A 21,932-nucleotide genomic window follows, 5' to 3' on the forward strand; every position below is an offset into this window, starting at 1 on the left:
AGATTGGGCACAGTGGCTCATGTCTGTAATCCCAACACTTTGGGAAGCCAAGGTGGGTAGATTATTTGTAGTCAGGCGTTTGAGACCAGCCTAGCCAACATAGTGAAACAAAATTTCTACTGAAAATACAAAAATTATCCTGGCATGGTGGCAGGCACCTGTAATTCCAGCTACTTGGGAGGCTGAGGCAGAAGGATGCGTTGAATCTGGGAGACAGAGGTTGCAGTGAGCTGAGATTGTGCCAATGCACTCCAGCCTTGGTGACAGAGTGAGACTGTGTTTTGAAAGGAAGAAAGAAAGAAAGAGAGAAAGAGAGAGGGAGGGAGGGAGGAAGGAAGGAGAGAGAGAGGGAAGGAAGGAAGGAAGGAGAGAGAGAGGGAGGGAAGGAAGGAAGGAAGGAAGGAAGGGAAAGGAGAAAGAAACACATATAAATGCCCATTTACAGTTATTCTCTCTTCCCAGCTCCAGCCAACTATTAATCTACTTTTTGTCTCTATAAATTTATCCTTTTTGGGCATTTCATATAAGTAGAATCACGTAACATATGGTTTCTTGTGTCTGACTTCTTTTGCTCAGCACATGTGTTTGAGGTTCACTCATTACACAGCCTGTGTCAGCGATTCACTCCTTCCTATTGCCTGACAGCATTCCATTGTATGGATATACATTTTGTCTATTCATTTGCCATGTGATAGATATTTACATTTGTGCTTTTTGGCTTTTATGAATGTGTTAGCTGGTTCTTACACTGCTATAAAGACACTACCTGAGATTGGGTGATTTATAAACAAAAGACCTTTAACTGACTAACAGTTCCACACTGCTTGGGAGGCCTCACGAAACTTGCAATCAAGATGGAAGGTGAAGAGGAAGCAAGGCAAGTTTTACATGGTGGCAGGCAGAGAGAGAGTACAAGGTGGGAACTGCCAAACACTTTTAAACCCGTCAGATCTTGTGAGAACTCATAGACTATCGTGAGAACTGCAGGGGGAAACCACTCCCATGATCCAGTCACCTCCCACCAGATCCCTCCCTCCACATGTGAGGGTTACAGTTTGTCATGCGATTTAGGTGGGGACACAGCTGAATCACATCAATAAATATTGCTGTTGTAAGCATATGCAGTTTTTTTGTGGACATACGTTTTCATTTCTCTTGGATATATCCCTAGAAATGGAATGGCTACATCAGATGAACACTCTATATTTAACATTTTGAGGAAATGCTAAGCTGTCTTCCAAAGCAACTATACCATTTTTTATCCTCACCAGCAAACCACCACCATGAGGGTTTAGTTTCTCCATACCCTCGCTAACACTTGGTGTTGTGCGTCTTATTATTATGGCCCTTCCAGTGTGTGTGAAATGGCATCTCATTGTGGCTTTAATTTGCAATTACATTTCCCTAATGACTAATGATGCTGAGCATCTTTTTGTACTTTGTTAGCTTTTCATGTATCTTCTTTGGTGAAATGTCTGTTAATATATTTTTGCTTATTACTTTTAACTTTTGTTTTGTAATTGTAAATTGACAAACTATTATTGTATACAAACGTTTGTTATGTATAAAAACAATGTGAAATAATCAAATCAAGCTAATTAACATATTCATCAAGTACTTATATTTTGTGTTAAAAACATTTGAAATTTACTGTTAGAAATTTTGAAATGTACAACATATTATTATTTACTATATTCACGAAGCTGTGCAGTATACTTGAAATACAGAAAAAAATTATTCCTCCATGTAATTGAGGCTTTGTGCCTATTTTTTTTCTTTTAACTTTTGATTTAGGTTCTAGGGTACACGTGCAGGTTTGTTATATAGGTGAACTTGTGTCACAGGGGTTTGGTGTACAGATTGTTTCCTCACACAGGTACTAAGCGTAGTACCCAATAGTATTTTTTCTGAACGTGTTCCTCCTCCCACCCTCCACCATTAAGTAGGCTCCAGGGTCTGCTGTTCCCCCTTTGTATCCATGTGTTTTTATTATTTAGCTTCCACTTATAAATGAAAGCATGCACCTGTTTTTGATTTTTTTTTTTTTTTTTTTTTTACAATTAAGGTGTACAAGCACTCTCTAAATTCTGGTACCAGCTTTCTATCATAAATGTGTTTTGCACAATATTTTCTCCCAGTGGTTTTTCCTGTCCTTCCATTTTCTTAGTAGTATCTTTTGAAGTGCAAATGTTTTCAATTTTGATGAGGTCTATTTTATCAATTTTTTCATTTATGAACCACATTTTTAAAAGAAATCTGTCTGGTCCAAAGTCCTAAAGGTTTACTTCCATGTTTACGTCTAAAAGTTTAATTGTTTTAGCTCTTACATTTAAGTCTATGATTTGTTTTGAGTTAATTTTTTGTGCATGGTGTGAGGTGAGGACCCAGGGTCATTTTTTTGCATATACATAATTATATTATAAGATGTTTTTCTATAACATTAATATGATAATAGCTTAATATTTCATTTTATAAACATACTGTAAACAGTGGGGTCCTGGAAAATGTTTAACAATCATCTCTCAAAAAAAAAGAAAAGAAGCTCTGATTTGTAGTACTTGCCAATTTCCCTGGTGTAAATATTCCAACAGTGTTCAATTTAAAACTACTACATGAGGTAACATATGGAGTTGGGAAGAGGTCACCCCATTGGTTCATATTAATTGCTACAAGCTGGCTCTAGTGCATCACTAAATCAATATAACCAGTCTCCTGGGTTTTTTTTTTTTGTTAGCTTCTTGTTTTTCTCTCTTTTTACCCTCAATATATACAAAAGATGCAAAAAAGAAACAAAAAGCGGGAAGAAACAGTCTATTTAATTCACTGTTATAAATGAATGCTGGATCTCTAGGGAGTTTCTAGTTCTCCCTCCTTATGAACACAGCAGTGGACAACATCCATGAAGCCTTCCATGGTCACACTTAGTAATATCTATCACATTTACTTTCAGACAGCCCCCAGCCTTGCTTCCTGGTAATGCTAAAGAAAATCAAGTTTTGACAAATATACTTACAAAGCTGCTTGAACTTCTGCAATTTTGCAAAGACACATATGCAAAATTTAAATTATGGAGGTAACTTCCTCCCTTTTTTTTCTCCCTCTTAAGAACCAAGTATAGAATTAAGCAAATGCTGAAGAGCAAAGAAGTTGTCTTGCCAGGCAATGGAAGTCGGGTGTGAATGGCCACAATGTGTCAGCTTCTTGAAGGTGTCTTGTGCATCTTGTGCAAGAGAGTACTGCAAGGAAATCACTGGAGTGTGACACTGTTTCAGATAAATATACCTGATCTTCCTTTTGAGGAAGATCTTGTAAGAAGTGCAAATAAAACTAGGGCGGCCACTTTGGAGCAGATGTTTTTTGTTTTTTGGTTTTTTTTTTGGAGGCAGGGTCTCACTCTGTCACCCACGCTGGAATGCAGTGGTGCAATCATGGCTCACTGCAGCTTCGACCTCTAGGGCTCAAACAATCCTCCCATCTCAGCCTCCTGAGTAGCTGGGACTGCAGGTGTGCACCCACTACCATGCCTGACTCATTTTTGTATTTTTTGTAGAGACGGGGTTTTGCCATGTTGCCTAAGCTGGTCTTAAACTCCTGGGCTTTCAAAATGCCGAAATTATAGGCGTAAGCCACTGTGCCAGGCCAATAGATGTTTGTAATAAGTAGTTATTAGATGCCTGTTTGTGACTCTGTGGAACCCACATAGCTTTATCCACGTTATTACAAGGGGAAAGCAGCAGAGGCCTGGGATCTGGGAGAGCAGTGAGCCATGGGGGATGTGGGGGAGAATGGGCACTGAGTTGTGTGGAGACGAGGGTTTAGAGCAACTATCACTACTTGGCAAGACCCTTATTCAATATAATTATAATTTCCATTATTTAAACTACCCCTTCCTATTACTATGAAAAGTGAGGCTCAGAGAGACGTTAAAGTGCATACACGGGGCCTCCCGGCTTACAGATACCTGTTTTATAAACTCTGTGCTCAGAGTGTGCATTGGGAGTCACCTCATGAAGAGGAGACTCAAGCTCAGTGTCTCATGATGGCTCCCTGCTCTGGCCCCACGTCCCAGTCAACCCACCCACTGCCCCATCCTTCTCTCTCTACCTGGCTCCCCTGCACATGATGGAAGTCATACCAAACTTTGTGCAGGTCCCAGAGAGAGACATGCTTCTGGTCTTCATTCACTCCACACCCTCACCCTGGAATGCTCATCCCACTATGTTCTTCTAAGAAGCACCTGCTCATCTTTTTGCTTTCTTTGTCTTCCTCTCACTCTCTTTCCCCAACTTTTCCCTTTTTACTTTCCCTCCTTCTTTCTCTTTTTCTTACCTTTCTTTTCACAAAGAATAGTTTTTTCTTATGATGTGGTCATTTTAAAAGTTGGATAGGCCAACCTGGTGGCTCATGCCTGTAATCCCAGCACTTTGGGGGAGGCCAAGGCAGGAGGATCCTTTGAGGCCAGGAGTTCAAGACCAGCCTAGACAACAAAGCAAGATCTTGTCTCTATAAAGGATAAAAATAAAGTATTAACTGGGTGTGGTGGCATGGGTCTGTAGTCCTAGCTACTGAGGAAGTTCAGGCAGGAGGACCATTTGGGTCCAGGAGTTCGAGACCACAGTGAACTGTGGTCAGCACTTTACTCCATCCTGGATAACAGAGTGAGACCCTGCTCTAAAAAGTATATGTATTTTCTATTTTCAGTGAGCTCTGAAAGCATGCAGAAGAAAATTAACATTGCTCATTTTGTGATGACTTTATACAATGTCAGTCTAAACCGGAGCTACATTTCCCAGAACTCACTGTCAGAAGGGTTCCAGGTTTGCACAGGCCAGGGCATCTATATAACTAACCTGAGATTTGCGAGAGAGTGGAACAGCAGCTGTAATGCAACACTGTGAATGTGTTAGCAGGCTCCAGGGACCCGTGGTGGTTCGTGCACACTGCAGTCTATCTACGGGCTCACCTGGTGGAGGACAGCACCTGGACCCCCTGGACTCCAGTTCCCACGCTCTCCTCCCGGACTACAAGTCCTGGGCCAGGTGCATGTGAACCTCCATGGTGAATGGAGCATCTTCCTCTGCAGATTCCTAGCAAAGGAGTGGAGTGATGCTGCGAGACAGACGAGCCTCCTGTTTCTCCTCAAGGCGGGTAGTTGTCCATATGGGATCTGGCCTGTCCTCACAGGTACCACCTGATCCTTGCTCATATCCTCAGCTGGCTTTCCTTCCTAACTGCTCAAGTGGCTGGCCTGAAGAGACTTCCCACTCAGCACTGCTGGCAGAGGTGCCAGCCTGGAGGAACTTGCCTGCCCGCTCCCACGTGGCATGTAATCTCACTCCAAAATAAACCCCTCAGCTCAGGGTCCCCAAACCCTCTCAGTGCATGGTGTCCTTAATTTCTCAGTACTGTTTTCTTAGTGCACCTGGGCCAAAAGAAATACCAAATGGGGCCAGGCGCGGTGGCTCATGCCTGTAATCCCAGCACTTTGGGAGGCTGAGGTGGACCGATCACGAGGTCAAGAGATTGAGACCATACTGGCCAACATGGTGAAACCCTGTCTCTACTAAAAATACAAAAAGTAGCGGTGTGGTGGCATGTGCCTGTGGTCCCGGCTGCTCGGGAGGCTGAGGTGGAAGAATCGCTTGAACCCAGGAGGCGGAGGTTACAGTGAGCCAAGATTGTGCCACTGCACTCCAGCCTGGCGACAGAGCAAGACTCCGTCTCAAAAAAAAAAAAAGAAAAGAAAAGACAAGAAAAGAAAAAGAAATACCAAATAGTTTCATTAATTAGTGGTTAGATCCAAACGACTTGGGTATGTTTGTTCTAACAATGTACAACAAACTGCTGTCTGAAAAGAAATACAAATACCTTGAAAGAAAATAACATGTAATTTTCCTCTTAAATAAGCAGTGCCAGTGGGATAGGTGCCCTATTGGACAAAGCCCAATTTCTCCAGCCTTGCAATCCAGTTGGACACCGTTGCCCTCATTTTCTGTCCCACATCACTTTATCTCGAAGCAAGCATTGAAAACCCAGCTTTGTAAAGATACGACAACTGTGAAAGGAATGTACCGCAATGTAATGTTTAAAATGTGAACTGCCTCAATGGAGTAGCTCCTAGGTGTCCAAGAAGTGTCAGGTATCCATGCATAACCCCTGAAAACTGGAAATATTCCATGGCACCCCTGTGAACTCACTGTCGGCCCTACAGTTTGAGAACCATGCCCTTGTCTCATGTCGCTTCTGATGCACACAATCTCATGCTGATCTGGGTATACCCCTTTCCTGTCTTTGTGCTCTCCACATATATTATGAAATGTGGACAGAAGAATGCTGTATATCTCTTTTTAAGTTTAACAATGTTATGAGTATAGTCCCATGTCAATAAAAATTATTACTTTTTTGAGACCGAGTCTCTGTGTCACCAGGCTGGAGTGCAGTGGCATAATCTCAGCTCACTGCAACCTCTGCCTCCCAGGTTCAAGTGATTCTCCTGGCTCAGCCTCCCAAGTAGCTGGGATCACAGGTGCTAATTTTTGTATTTTTAGTAGAGACAGGGTTTCACCATGTTAGCAAGGATGATCTCGATCTCTTGATCTTGTGATCAGCCCGCCTCGGCCTCCCAAAGTGCTGGGATTATAGGCTTTGAGCCACTGTGCCTGGCCTAAAAATTCTTTTAAAAATTATTTATATCTGAATCATATACCAAATTTACCAATATCTAATTTAATCTTCCTCCAGTCATTGAATTTTCCGGCTGTATTTTATTTTGCTATTACCTGTCAACATTACCGAATGAACTTCTTAAACAATCTTGATAACTATTGTTAAATTGCTTTTCAGAAATAATGCACAAATTTACATTCCAATAAAAAATACACAGCAGTGACTATTTTGCCACATCCTTACCTGCATTGGGTATTTTCATCAATAAAATAAAATCTCTTTGCCATTTTTAACAGGCAAAAGACATATTTCATTGTAATTGGCATTTTGTTTTATTATGAATATGGTTAGTATTTTTTAATTAATGGCTATTGGATTTATTCCCTGTTTATATCTTTGTTCACTTAAACAAGTAATTGGCCTGTAATCCCAGCACCTTGGGAGACTGAGGCAGGAGAATTACCTGAGATCAGGAGTTCAAGACCAGCCTGGCCAACATGGTAAAACCCCATCTCTACTAAAAATACAAAAACTAGCCAGGCATGGTGGCTCGCACCTGTAATCCCAGCTACTCAGGAGGCTGAGACATGAGAATTGCTTGAACCCAGGAGGCGGAGGCTGGAGTGAGCTGAGATTGCACCACTGCACTCCAACCTGGGTGACAGAGTGAGACTCTATCAATAAATAAATAAATAGAGTATATAATTAGTTTCTTATTGATTCGTAAGATTGCCTTATATGTTAGGAGAGTTGACATTTTGGCATTTTCTTAATCTTTAGTTTATTACACTTTAAAGTTTATTGGGACAGCATCTTTATAGTTCAGGCTTTATAATGAATGTCAGCATACCAGAAAAATTCTTCCCCATGACAATACTTTTCTTTTTTGAAACTTACTTAGAATGTCTCATCTGATTATTCTACAAATGAATTTCAGATTTGCTAAATTAAGAGCCAAGACAAAATGCTTTTGTTCAACACTTTTGAACAAAAGCTATAACCAACTTTTGCTGGTCGAGAGGAGACTCTTGAAAGCTGGGTGAAGTTAGATACAGCAAATATTCTCTAGCAGAGAGAGCAGAAGCTCAGAGAAATTCACTGGTGTGTGTCCAGGGCCAAACAGTGAGTCCCTGGCAGTCTAGAGAACTCAGTGGCCTTATTCCAGCAACTCCTCAGGTGGCTCCTACCCACCATGGCACAGGGAAAGCTTCAGTGCATGGTGGGGTGGCAGGTCCTTCTTCAAGTGGCCATCATACCCCTGATGTCTGACTCAAGGGGCTTGTACCAAATGAAGGGATGAGTGAATGAGTGGGTGGATGAGTGACATTTGAATGGACAAACAAATAAATGGACAAATAAAATTTACGAGAAAATTCTCCTTTTCACCTTCCAATGTTTGGCTCTCAGAACTCTGTTTCCTCTTGTTCTTTTGGGAGAACACACTTAGAAGTTTCTAGAATTTAGTTGTGTCCAAAAGGTTTGCTGGCAGCTTGAGAACATCACGGGTCCTGGCTTGCAGGATCCCTGTGCCTTAAGTCATCTCAAAGCCTTGGCATAGGGCAAGCAAGCCCACTCACTCATGGAGTGTGGGCACTGAGATGCTCCAGGTGGGTGGAGCAGGGCTAAAACTGGAGGGAAACTCTGGGTAAGGAAGTGCAAATGGGCAAGGCCTCCAGTTATGGAGTCATAGTAGGGGGTCAGGAGCATCCTGGATAGCACCCTGCCTGCTTCTAGGAGTTGCAGCACCCAGGTGTGGGGTCAGAATGGGAGCCTGCGGCTCTTATTAGTCACAACCCCTGTTCCTTTCATGCCACCCAAGTTTCAGTCTTCTCACTCTTCCTCGTCTCCTACCACAGAAAGTGAGAATGGAAAGTGAAAGGACCAGAAATAAATATGGGGTAACTTCAGAGCAGGATGATCCTGTCAAGCCCAGATTTTTACACTGCATTGAGATTTTCTTGTACTGAACCAGGTCTGCACAAAGCAACAATTGTAGACATGAAAATCAATTGTATTTTTTCAAAAATTTCCCAAAGAATTTCATGGTAAAAGATGTTATTTATCAATGGGGTTAATGTATCCTTTTAAGTAGCTAATTAAGGGGAGAAATGAGTGTGAAGGAAAGGAAATGTAAAATCAGCTGACGTCAGGATTTCTTATTGATTTGATGCTGAGTCCTTCCACCCTGGGAAAATTAAAATATATTCCTTCTGGTTGGTGTTTCTCAAGCTTTAGTTATGAGAATTACCTTTTTGATTTTTGCTGTATTTTCACATATCGCACTGTTACTTAAACATTACACTTAAATACATTTATTTTAATGATAATAGCAATTACTTATATGGTACTATGTGCCAGGCACTCTTCTAAGCACTTTATATACATTAAGACATTCCATCTTCATGACAACCCCATTAGGTGAGATGCTACTAATACCTCTATTCAATGATGGAGATTATGAATCTCTGAGAAGTTAAGTAACTTGCCATAGTCACACACCAGATTTAAGACCTAAATAAGAAGTAAAATACTATTATGGTAATAGAAGAAAATATAGGACAAAATAGAAAAACAATTGTACTTCGGGGTGAGAAAGGAGCCTTTAAGCTACACAAAGATAGTATAGGCCAAAAGAAAAAATTTACTGGATTAAAATTTAAATTTTATTACATCAAAATTAAGTATTTCTACTTAATGAAGGATACCATAAACAAAGTAATATACATATAAGACAAGGATGAAAGTTATTTGCAATATCTTAAAGCAATAAAAAATTAAAATCTGGAGTATGTAAATAACTCTAATCAACAAGAAATAGCAGCAAACTCAATTAAAAATGGTCAAAGACATGAACAGGTTATTTATAAGAGAAATTCAAAAGCTTATACAAACATATAAAAAGGTGTTCAAACCCATCAGTAACCAGAGAAATGCAAAATGAAGAACTATGAGAGTCACTTTACTTGTTCAACTAGCAAAGATTAGAGAGCAGCATAATGCCAAGTGTTGGTAAAGATGTGGGGCGAGGAACCTTTATGTTAGTGACTACATAGATTGAACTCATTTACATCTCCCTGTGAGCTAGCATTTCCAGTCCAAGTCTGTACAAGAATGTTGCAATTTTATTTTCCAGAGTGGAGACCTAGAGGCAATCTTGGTTCCCATGCCTAGAAGAGTAGATAAGTAGCACATGGAAGAGAAACTCTATGGAGTACTGTGAAGCAGGTAAAATAAATGGGTTGAATATTCTAAATAGCAACATAGATGATCTTGCAAGCCAAGAACTATGTTAAAAAAGTAAGAAACATATGTCATTTACCTAAATTAAAAGTACTGCATACAAAACAATGCATATATTTTCGGACACATTAAAAAGAAAATGACAGACATTAAAAAACCTTAGAATAGGACTTCTGCTTTTGGTCGTGATGGAGTAACTGGCTCAAAATTTGCCTTTCCATTGTAAGCAACTATGAAACTGGACAAAGTATGAGTCAGCTATTTTCAGGCACTGGGCAACAGGAAGTAGAGGACCCTTATCCTTGAGAAAAGGAACACTTTTTTTTTTCCTGTGGTCGTGCACGGAGATGGAGCCCACTGTGCTGAGGAGGCAAAGATTAGACCTGGGCTGCTGAAGCAGCTACAATTTTCAGGGCAGGGGACTGGAGAGAAGGCAGCTCCACAGAGAAGGGATGCAGAAATCTCCACAGGGATTTTCTGTTGGATCCTTGCCTAAAGGAAGGATTGCACTAGAGAAGAATGAGACTCTTGAGGCATAAGAGCATGGCTGCTGAGGAGCTGAGAGCAGAACAAGGGGATACCAGGATTTGCACAATGCTGAGAGATGATCAAGTTCTGGCCAAGCCAGAGAGGACAGACTTCTCTGTCACTTCATATGAGCAAAGGTTATGCCCTGCAGCGGTGGTTTTCTAACATTAGCGTGTACCAGAGTCACTAAAACACTTGTTAAAATACGAATTGCTGGGTATCATCCCTGAAATTTCTGATCCAGTAGCTCTGAAGTAAGGCCTGAAATTTTGTATTTTTAATAAGTTCCCAGGGGATGCTGTTGCTTTTGAAGACCACAACCCTAGAGCAAAGGCAAGCCCTAAAACTAAAGCCAAATCTAAAATAGACGCATCCTAACAAAACATAAAACTAAGTCTGATAGGACCAAAGGAAACACCAGTGATTTGACAAGCTTGACAGAATGAATGACACCCAACACTTTTTAAAGGAAATAATAGTCCAGAGTCCATACAACATATTCATAATGCTTGACATGCAATAAAAAAGTAATCAATGTGAAAAGGCAGGAAAATTTTGGCCATGATTAGTCCAGAGAAACAGACCCCAGATGACTGGGAAGTTGTAATTAGCAATCACGGACTTTAAATCAACTATTATGATCAAGGACTTAAAAAATTAAATTGTCACAATGAATAAACAGATGTGGAATTTCAGTAGAGAAGTGAAAACTATGTAAAAGAACCAAATGGAAATCCTCAAACTGTTGATTACAGTATCTGTAATAAATTGGAAGCTCTTAACAGCATAGTAGAGATGAATAAAGGTCAAGAAATGAATATAAATTACTGTAAGAATGAGTTTTATAAGGAGGTTTAAAACAACATTAAGCAGTCTAATAAAGGTATGGTACCCTTATCCACGGGTGATACGTTCTGAAACTCTCGGTGGATGCCTGGAAGTGCTAACAGTGCCAAATCCTAGACAAGGAACACCAAGGTCACTTTTCACCAAATGAAGAACTTTCAAGTTTCTCTTTGACATATCCAGATTGCCAGCATCACTACTCTTAGGGCCATTACTAAGCTTAAAAGGGGCTACTTGAACACAAGTACTGCAATACCATAAGTGTCAACCTGATAACTGAGACAGCTAAATGACTAAGGGGCGGGTAGCAGAAAAAAGTGTAGGTATGTGGGACAAAGGGATGACTTATGAACAGACAGAATAGAGCAATACAGTGTAAGATTTCATCATGCTAATCAGAATAATGCATAGTGTAAAACTTATGAATTCCTTCTTTCTGGAATTTTCAATGTAATATTTCATACCGTGGTTGACCAGGGATTACTGAAACTGCAGAAAGCAAAGCGGCAGTTCAGGGGCCCAGTGTGTAACTGGTATAAATGAAGGTGAAGAGAAAGAGAGAACTGAGCAGGAGGAGAATGTATTTGAAGAAATCATGGCCCAAATTTCCCAAATTGGGGGAAAATCAACCTAAAATTTAATATTTCATAAGGACCAAGCATAATAAATACAAATAAAGCCAAAAATGCTAAAAACGAAGGATAGGGACAATACTAAAGGCAGCCAGAGGAAAAAATAACACATTTCATAGGAGGTCACAATGATACAATAATTGTTAACTTTTTATCAGAGACAGTGATATACAGATGACAGTAGAATGGTATCTTTAAGGGAGTGAGAAAAAATGCTGCCAGTTCAGAATGCTCTATCTGGCAGAAATATCTTTCAAAAACAAAGGTAAATAAAGACATTTTCAAATAAGCAAAAACTACTAGATTCTTTGCCAACAAACCATGCTCCAGATAAACTCAAAGAAGTTATTCAGGCTAAGGCAAATTGACACCAGATAGAAACCTGGATAAATATAAAAGGTTATATTTTTGTCTTTGTGTCTTTTTAAAAACAAATTTGTTTAAAATAAAAATAGTAACATTTTATTATGGGGTTTTCTGTATATGTAAATGTAAAATACATGATAACAATACAGAGAATGAGAGGAGGTTCTTACATTTTATATGAAGTGGCACGATATTAGTGCTAAATAGTCTGTGATCTATTAAGGTTGTATACTGGAATCCCCAGAGCAAATCACTAAAACGATAATATAAAGAGGCATAGCCTAAAAAGCCAATAGAGGAACTGAGATGGAGTATTAAACTTTTTTTAAATAATCAAAAGAAAAGAAAAGAGAAAAAATATAAATAGGACAAAGAGAAAACAAAGTGCACTGTAGTAGACTTAAATTCAGTAATATCCATCATCACATAAAATGTTAAGAGACTAAATAATTTAAGTGGAAGGGGTTGTCAGACAGGATGAGAAAAAAGATTGAGCTCCATGGTTTCTATGAGAGATTCCCTTTAAAATTAAAAACAAAAGCAACATATATTTTAAAATAAAATACTGAAAAAGATATACCGTCATGTTCTGCATAATGATGTTTCAGTCAGTGATGGATTGATTATGACAGGGTTGTCCCACATGATGATAATGGAGCTGAAAACTTCCTATTGCCTGGTGGCATCATCGCTGTTGAAACATCGTAGCATGACTCATTACAGTGTTTGTGGTAATGCTGGTGTAGACAAACTTCCTGCTCTCCAGCCATACAGAAGTAGAGCCAGAGCACATACAATTATAAACAGTACATAATACTTGATAATGTTAATGAATGACTATGTTACTGATTTATGTATTTGGTATACTTTACTTTTCATTGTTATTTTAAGGTGCACTTCTTCTACTTATAAAAAGAAAGTTAACTGTGATACAGCCTCAGGCAGGTCCTTCAGGGGGAGTTCCAGAAGAAGGCATCGTTACCACAAGAGATGCCAGCTCCATGCTTGTGATTTTCCCTGAAGACTTTCTGGTGGGAAAAGATGTGGCAGTGGAACACACTGGAAATGATGATCTTGGTCCTGTGTAGGCCTAGGCTAATGTGTGTGTTTGTGTCTTGGTTTTTGACTAAAAGAGTTTAAAAAGTAAAAATGTTGAAAAATGTTTAAAACAGAAAAAATCTTATAGAATAAGAATATAAAGAAAGCATTTTTGAACAGCTGTACAATGCATGTTTTAAGCTGTTATTACAAAAGAGTCAAAAAGTTTAAAATTAAAGTTTATAAGTAGAGTTGCAGTGAGTTTATCATTGGAGGAATCTTTTTTTAAAAATAAATTTAGTGTAGTCTACGTGGGCAGTTTATAGTTTACGCAGTAATGTCCTAGGCCTTCATGTTCACTCACCACTCACTCAGTAACTCACCCAGAGCAGCTTTCAGTCCTGCAAGCTCCATTCATAAGTATCCTACGTAGGCGTATTTTTAATGCATTTTGTCTATGTTTAGGCACACAAATACTTACTAAGGTGTTACAACTGGCTACAGTATTCAGTACAGTAACATGCTGTACAAGGTTGTAGCATAGGAGCAATGGGCTATGCCATGTAGCCTTGGTGTGTAGGAGGGTATATGCCATCTAGGTCTGTTAAGTGCACTCTGTGATGTTCACACACTGACAAAATCACCTAAGAATGCATTTCCCAGAATATATCCCCATCGTTAAAGGACGAATGACTGTACCGTGCTAAGGATAAACATGAAAAAGTTAGAATGGTAGTAATATCTAAACTTCTAGACAAGAACTATTACCAGGGATGAAGGGATATATTTCTTAATGACAAAGGAGACAATGAGAAAGACAGAATTGTCTATATGTCTTTCATATAATAGAGCTAGAACATATATGAAGCAAAAACTGACAGAAATAAAAGAAGATGCAGACAAATCCACAATCATAATTAAATATTTTAACAAGGCAACTTATTGTTCTGTCTAGTTAGCTGCTAGAACAATGAGGCAAAAAATTAGTATTGAACAGAAGATATGAGCAACACTATTGGCCAACTTGACCCAATTGACATTTATTAAACATATTAAACATAACGCAAGACACATAGCCTTTTCAAGTGCTCATGAAACATTAACCAACCTAGACTATATAAACGCAGAACATTTACTAATATAGCTCATTCTCTGAGCCATAAAAGGAGCTTCAATACAATTAGGATTATCCAAATCGTGTAAGTCACAGCAGAATTACATCAGAAATTAATAACAAATATATCTGAAAAATCCACAAATCTTTGAAAGCTCGCAAATCTTTAAATAACTCACAGGCAAATAAATAAAAAGGATATTAAAAATTATTTTTAACTGGGATAAAAAGATAACATGAAAATTTGTTGAGTGCAGCAAAAGCAGTCTTTAGAGGAAATTTTAAAGCTCCAGTTGCTGATACTGAAAAACGAGAACAGTTTAAATCAATTGTCATAGCTGCTGCTACTTTAATAAACTAGACAAAAACAAAACAAAACCAAATGAACCCAAAGTAAGCAGAAGCAAAGAGCTAAGAAAGACCAGACAAGAAAGCAAAGAAACAAAAGGTGTTTCTTGGAAAAGGTCAACAAAATACTTAAATTGTGCCTGTGGTGTTGGGGTAGGGAGCAGATCTGGGATATGTGGAATTGTTTTTAAAAGGAAGAAATGAAAACTTTAAGAAGGTCAAAGTTCTTATCCTCTCCCTGGTGCCAAGACTGTGTACAGCAGTTCACGTGCTGGCGCCTGAGCAAAAGGGCTGAAGGGGAACTCAGCTGGTGTGCAGAGACTCTCATCACTGGCAGCAGGAAGGCGTTAGGCTGGCCTATTCAGAAGCACTGTGACTATCCACTAAAGGATTATGTAGAAAGGAATACATTGACAGCAACGCGAGCCAGGTTTCCTGTAAGGGAAGCCAGTTTCAACTACAAAAAGGGAGAAGAGCGAAAGAACAATGCTATGTAAGATTGTCATTGGAGGTACCGGTGTGAACGCATGGCTTTACATGCTATAGATTAGACAGATATACTTGTGTGTGTATTTGTGTGTGCATTACTGTATTTATACATGCACAGATATTTTTCCTAGCTCTGTCCATGAAGAAGGCCCCAAAACAATAGTACTCCACTAACAATGAGGACATGTAGCTCTCAAATCTTGGTTTCTAAATGTTAATTTCCACTACACTCCAGACTGCTTGGAGATGTGTCTTTCTGTGGCAGGGGCAGGGAAAATACAAGACAGATCTGGAATCTCTTTGCCAAAGAAGGAGGGATTGCTCAAAGTACAATGGAGGTGGAACAAAAGGACATAGGATCCCGCTCCCATTAGGTAAATCTGGGACAATTTGTGCATAAAAATAAAGACAACATTAAATTATATTCCACTGAATAAAAAAGAACCCCATGAGATCCTGCTGATGCATATAATAAATAAGAGGAGGAGAAGAGAAGCTTTCACTTTTCAGAAGGAAGTGAACTGATAATTGTCACTTTGAGTAATAAGTACAACATGCTTTACAGTGGCGAAAACTGCTAGATACCTTCTTAAACAAGTGATAAAACTTAACATCACCAGTGGCAAGGAAGGTTGGCATCAGAGCCATTCTGATACTATGCACTGGGAACACAGCATCCATTCTGTGTGATTCCTGCCCTAGTTTCAAACCTGAATCTAAGGAAACACCAGTAAGCCAAATAGAGGAATCCTTGTCCATCAGGTAACTGTAGTGTTGGTCTTACATGCTGAAGTCATGAAGGACCAGAAAAGCCTGAGGAACTGCTCTTGAAAGAGAATAGAGGGGCAGACGACTAATTTTGCCCACTTTGCCAGTAATGTCCTCTATAATCCCAGGGTCCAGGATTTCCTTGAGTGACCAAGGAAAGGTGCTGGCAGAATTCTGGACCCGGGGATTAGAGAGAACATTATTGGCAAAGTGGGTAAAATTGGAAACAGGGCTACAGATAATATGGTGATATTGTGTCCATATCAGTTTCCTGTTTTGGTTACGTGGGAGAATACCCTTGCTAGTAAAAACATTCTGAGGGCAATGGTGATAATGAGGCATCGTATTTGTAACTTGCTCTCAGATGATCGTGGGGAAAAAAATAGCATTTTATATCTACTTTTCTATATCTAGCATCTAGATCGATCTAGCATCTGTCTGTCTGTCTATCTTTCTATCTATCATCATCTATCAATCACCTAGAGAATGATGAATTTAAGACAAACGTGGTAAAATGCTGACAACTGTTGAGTCTGGATAGGGGAGAAGGAATTTCTTTGTGCTCTTCCAGCATCCTTTCTGTAAGGATGAAATCGAGAAAACAACTGGGACAGCAATAGCGCTGTCGCGTCTGGGCCGTGCTCCTTAGCACAGGGAGGGGCCGGGAGGCAGTCAGGAGGAGCTGGAGTGGCTTCAGTGACCACGGAAAGGTGCTGGCAGATGTCTTACAGGATAGTGGTGGAGGAAAACGGCCCGATTTTCCTAACTGTATTTTATTTAATCCTCAGACTAGCACTGTGAGGTAGATACTAGGCTCCTTTTATAGACTAGGATTTGGAGCTCAGAGATTGAGCTTCACTCAGCCAGCATTTACTTAGTGCTCACCATGTATCAAACATTACGGAGGTTACATAAGTGTGGTTGCCTGTGTATGTGTATGCATTTAGAAAATAGTGCTAGAAAGAAACCTACTAAAATGGTAGTATAATAAGGGAGCTATATTTGAGGAGCAGAATTGCAGGTGCTTTCATTTTCTTTTGTGTGTGTGGGTGTGCATGTGTGTGTGTGTTTAAGTTATTTCTCATTTTCTACAGCTAGAAATTCCCTTTGTAATAAGGGGAAAAACAAGTATTACTTCAAAATGGAATTGGAGGATCTTGTGAAATGTTCCACATTATGATTTTACTGAGGACCAAATGCTATTTCTGATGCAGTTTTATTTTACTAATGCAGTAGACAAATATTTCTCAATTCAGTTAAGCCTCCTTTCCACACACAGAGAGCCGGTGGGTTTATAACTGGAGAGTTAACATCCACCTGGACTCCTAAGGCCTATATTTGTCTATATTTTCTGCATGAGGGTGCAGGCCCAGGTGGCATGACCTCCTCTACCCCAGACAAAAGTTTCTGAGACCATCATAACAGCAGCTTCTTTGTATAAAGACCACATGTGAACACAGTTCCCACTGAAGGGGGCAGGTGGCTTGGTAAGGGTGCAGCTCTAGTGTCCACAAAAGGAGAGAGGTCAGCTCAGTGGTGTCACTATGTGGGAAGATGGGACACCTGTTAGCTTAGGGTGGCTGACTGATAATTCCTCCTCCCTTTTACTGCCTTGGCACCCTGAGCTCTGCAGTACCCCCCTCGACCCCCTGCCACCCTCCCTGGGTCCTGTTGGCATCCCTGTGTCTGTCTGGCACCCTGAGCTGAGCACCCTGTAAAAACAGACCTTCCTCATGCATCAGCGTCTCTCATGGCTCAAGACCTTGCTTTGAATGGAGCCCACTGTCACCACTTCTGGGCTGAATGGATTTGTGCAAGCAATAGTGAGGAAATGGGTGGAATAAATTAGGGTGCATCCCTGCCATAGACGTCAGTGCAGGCACCAAAAACAATGTTGTGAAATGTTTTGTTCACCGGGAAAGTGATCACAACATGCTGCTGATTAAAACCAGCAACAGAACACTGAGTGCAATTGAAGTCCATCTTTGTTATATCATAAATTCGCACGGAACAAAAAACAAACTAAAAGAAAATACACCCAGAAGTGCAGAGTAGGCACGTTTTTTTCTTTGGGTAGTGGAAGTGTAGATAATTTCAGTGTTTGGGGTTTTTTCTTTTTTCTTTTTAAGCTGTCTTAGAAATAAGTTTTGTTATTAGGAAATTGATTTTTTTATTGTGCTTTAAGTTCAGGGGTACATGTGCAGATCTTGCAGGATTGTTGCATAGGTACACACATGCCATGGTGGTTTGCTGTTTCCAACCCCTGTCACTTACATCAGCTATTTCTCCCAGTGTTATCCCTCCCCAACCTCCCTGCCCCCCTCGCTGTCCCTCCCCTAGCCTCCCACCCCCCAACATACCCCAGTGTGTGATGTTCCCTTCCCTGTATCCATGTGTTCTCATTGTTCAACATTCACATATGAGTGAGAAAATGTGGTGTTTGGTTTTCTGTTCTTGTGTCAGTTTGCTGAGAATGATGGTTTAGGAAATTGATTTTTAAAGAAATATACATCTGAGGGCAAAGCAAACAAAGGCATGATAAATGGGGGTTCCTTGGTTAGAGATGACGCATCCAGAACATTTTGGATAAATAAGCTACTTTGAGTTAAGGTCCCTCTTGGCCTCATACATCTACATAGAATCTCACCCCACCCTTCCTAGCAGACACTTTCCTCCCAACCCCCTGTCAGCTACAAATACTGTCAGCTTACACAGCAGGCCAGTTTTTCTGCTGACATGTCCAAGGTAGCAGTCAGAACCCTGACCCGTAAAACTAGGAGGCTTAGATGAAGAACAAAAAGAAGGGAAACCAACCCTGCTTCCTTTGCCTGTTATTAATCTCTGCAGTAAAGCCGTTAGAATCTACCAACGTATCACCCAACTTAAAGGGAAGGGAGATTCTGAAAAATAGAATGAAAGGAAGGGCGAATGGAAATGAGGAGTCCCTCTCCTTTATGGCTATTTTAAGAAGCACAACATGTTATTCATATGGCCTGTGCTCTTAGCCCACTGCCTGAATTGTTTGATTTTAGTGAATATAAAAATTCTTCCTAGGGGCTTTCTTAGTTCCACTGCCAATAGCAGTTTCCCATTTCTATTTCTCATTAGGTCTCAATTCTTCCGTCATGAGTTCTGTGTTCCCTAGGATTTCAAGAGCCCAAACCCTGTGGTGGGAGTGGAGGGGAGGGAGGCAGATGCTGGCTACTGATTGGTTTTGGGACTCAGAGTGGAGTCACTGTGGGAATCACTGTTTCCAAGTTCTCTGGCAGTGGGTGAGTGGGGGAGGTGATGGAAGAACAGATTCCTCATGCATCAGTGTCTCCTATGGCTCAAGAGCTCGATTTGAATGGAGCCCACAGTCACCTCTGCTGGGTTTAATTGGTTTGTGCAAGCAATAGTGGGGAAATGGGTGACTTTGTTGACAAATGTTAATGGTCACAAATCTGAAATCTTGCTTGAGCCCAAGCCCTTCTCTGGTAAGCTTAGTCCCAGTCTCTGGAATATTTGGTTTTGCTCATTTGTCTCCTTTGTACCAGGGAAGAAGTTCATGGAAAAGACTGAAGCCCCAGAAGTGGTTAGTCTAGGCTCCCAGTGCACTCCCTCTCTACCCCAAGTGGCTGTGACTTCATGCTGTGCCAAGTGTCAGAACCCGCCTGGGAGAGCCAGGCTGCTGCCCCGTGAGCCTGGCAGGGCATCCCTGATGGTTCTGGGTTGGCCTCCTGTGGTCCCAGTCAGAACCCAGCAGAGACTTCATGCTCCCCTGTGGAGGGAGACGTGGAGCTGGCCCTCTCCAGCCTGTCCACGGAGAGGAAGGGGAGCCATTTAACCAGGTGCACGGCCACACGCCTGTGGAACAGCTGCCGCAGATGCTTCCGGAACCTCTCACCAACGAAGGCGTAGATCACAGGGTTGACACAGCAGTGCGTGTAGGCGATCATCTCCGTCACTTGAATAGCCAGGTCCAGCTGTCTGCCCTGCTCACACCCATAGGTGAACAGGAAGTCTTGGAAAACAGAAATAAGCGTAGTCAAATTATAGGGGGTCCAAAAGAGAAAGAAGATGATCATGATGACAAAAATCAGACGGACAGCTTTGGATTTCTTCTCATTTGGTCGTCTGAGCAGAATCTTTATGATCCCTGTGTAGCAGACGATCATGACCAACAAAGGCAACACCAGCCCCAAGAGGTTCAGTTTCAGCGCCTGAAACAGTTTCCACTCTTGTCGGCTTTCGTGAGGGAAATGAAGGCTGCAGGTGCGATGAGTGATTTCCCACTGGGTCTTGGCAAAGTACAAGCCTGGCAGGGAAGCCAAGATGGCCAGGACCCAAATGATGATGCTGGTGATGACACCGAAAGTGACAGTCCGTGCCCGCAAGGCAAACACGGCATGGACGATGGCTAGGTACCTGTCGATCGTCAGCAGAATGATGAAAAAGATCTCACTGTACAAGCCTGTGTAATAAAACCCAGAGAGGACCTTACACATGGCATTACCGAAAACCCAGTCAGTCTTCAACTGGTAGCTGATCCAGAAGGGCAGCGTGAACAGGAAGAGCAGGTCAGAAATGGCCAGGTTCAAGAGGTAGATGCTGGTCATATTTTTGAGCCTCTTGTATTGCACAAGGACCACGACCACCAGGATGTTGCCAACCAGGCCAATGACAAATACCAAGGAGTACAGCGGGGGCAGCAGCTTGGCCCCAAAAGCCCTCTCGTTCGCTTTATGGCACGGAGTCGCATCCGAGTAGTCAAACTCTGTGATCATGTCATAGTCCTCTGTGGTGGCTGAAGTCTCCATCCTGGGTTCTCCTACAGGTTAAGAAAAAAAAGAGTTTGTCTTTACTCTGCTGTTAAAGGCAGTGAGCTCTGGACAGTCAAGACAAGGCAGTGGTGACATTTCTCTATCACTCGATAAATGTTTATTGAGTCCTTCTGTGTGCCATGCTGTGGGGACAAAATGAAGTGCTAAGGAGACCCAGGTCCTCTCTGCCTTCTAGGAATCTATAGTCTAACAGGGAGTGGGAGCAATAAACAAAGGAGTGCACAAATCATTAATTCAATCATTTTAGCAAAGAGGTTTGTAAGGGACAAATTCAGTGGGTGGAAAGCCAGAGGGAGACCAGAGACCTTACCACACTGTTCATAACCAATTCTTCCTAAGCACCCCCATGGGCCAGGCACTGGACTTAGTGTAAAGAGTCCTGGAGGGGTCCCATTATTGTTCTCATTTAAGAGCTGACGAAACAGAGGTTCAGAGTGCTTAGGAAATGTGTTCAAAGACACACCTCTTGTGAGAACAGAGCTGGAGCTCAAGCCCAGATGCATAGCCCTGACACCATTAAGCTTTCCTGCCGCTGTCACTGAGCAGTGGCCTTGCACTGTGGAGCCCACAGGAGGACTCTGAGAAGGAAAACAGTCCTGGCTCAGAGTCAAAACTTACAGATCTTCATGGCTTTTGGTCTGAAAAGATTCTCAGCCGAGAGTGACCTAGTACCCTTGGGGCACTTGGAAGTGTGTGGGCATTTGTTGTTGTCACCAAGACTGGGGGATGCTAGGCAGAGCCAAGGATGTCCTACAGTGCAGAGGTCATTCTGCCCCAAATACCAGTGGTGTTGCCATAGCGAAATCCTAGTAGGTCAATGCCATTATTTTGGAGATGAGGACACTAAGGGCACCAGAGTGGGCTGAGCCTGACCCACATTGCACAGCCCTTAGGTGGCACAGGTAGATCCACGGTCACTCTGCAGACCTCCTGAAAGGGTTCAGAGGAAAGCGCAGGCAGGGAGGAGGGAGGTGGACTGGTCAGAAAAAGGGAAAACTGGGTATCAGGGTAGGAAGAGCTCCAAATGGCCTAGAGCTATGAGGTGATGTTACACAGTGACTAGCTGAATGCTGC

General features: G+C 41.3%; 1 protein-coding gene across 3 annotated transcripts in view; it reads right to left on the minus strand.

Moving 5' to 3' along the window:
- Nucleotides 1–18,180: 18,180 nt before the first annotated feature.
- CCR1 (C-C motif chemokine receptor 1) overlaps nucleotides 18,181–21,932 on the minus strand; it is a 173,024-nt gene continuing 169,272 nt past the window's right edge. For 2 of the 3 annotated variants that reach the window (XM_054245353.2, XM_008981469.3), the window contains one exon: nucleotides 18,181–20,845. In XM_054245353.2, coding sequence (XP_054101328.1) covers nucleotides 19,767–20,834 — 1,068 coding nt within the window. In that variant the 5' untranslated portion in view covers nucleotides 20,835–20,845 and the 3' untranslated portion in view covers nucleotides 18,181–19,766. 3 annotated transcript variants of the gene reach the window in all.

This window comes from Callithrix jacchus, chromosome 15 (genome assembly GCF_049354715.1).
Source record: "Callithrix jacchus isolate 240 chromosome 15, calJac240_pri, whole genome shotgun sequence".
NCBI lineage: Eukaryota > Metazoa > Chordata > Mammalia > Primates > Cebidae > Callithrix > Callithrix jacchus.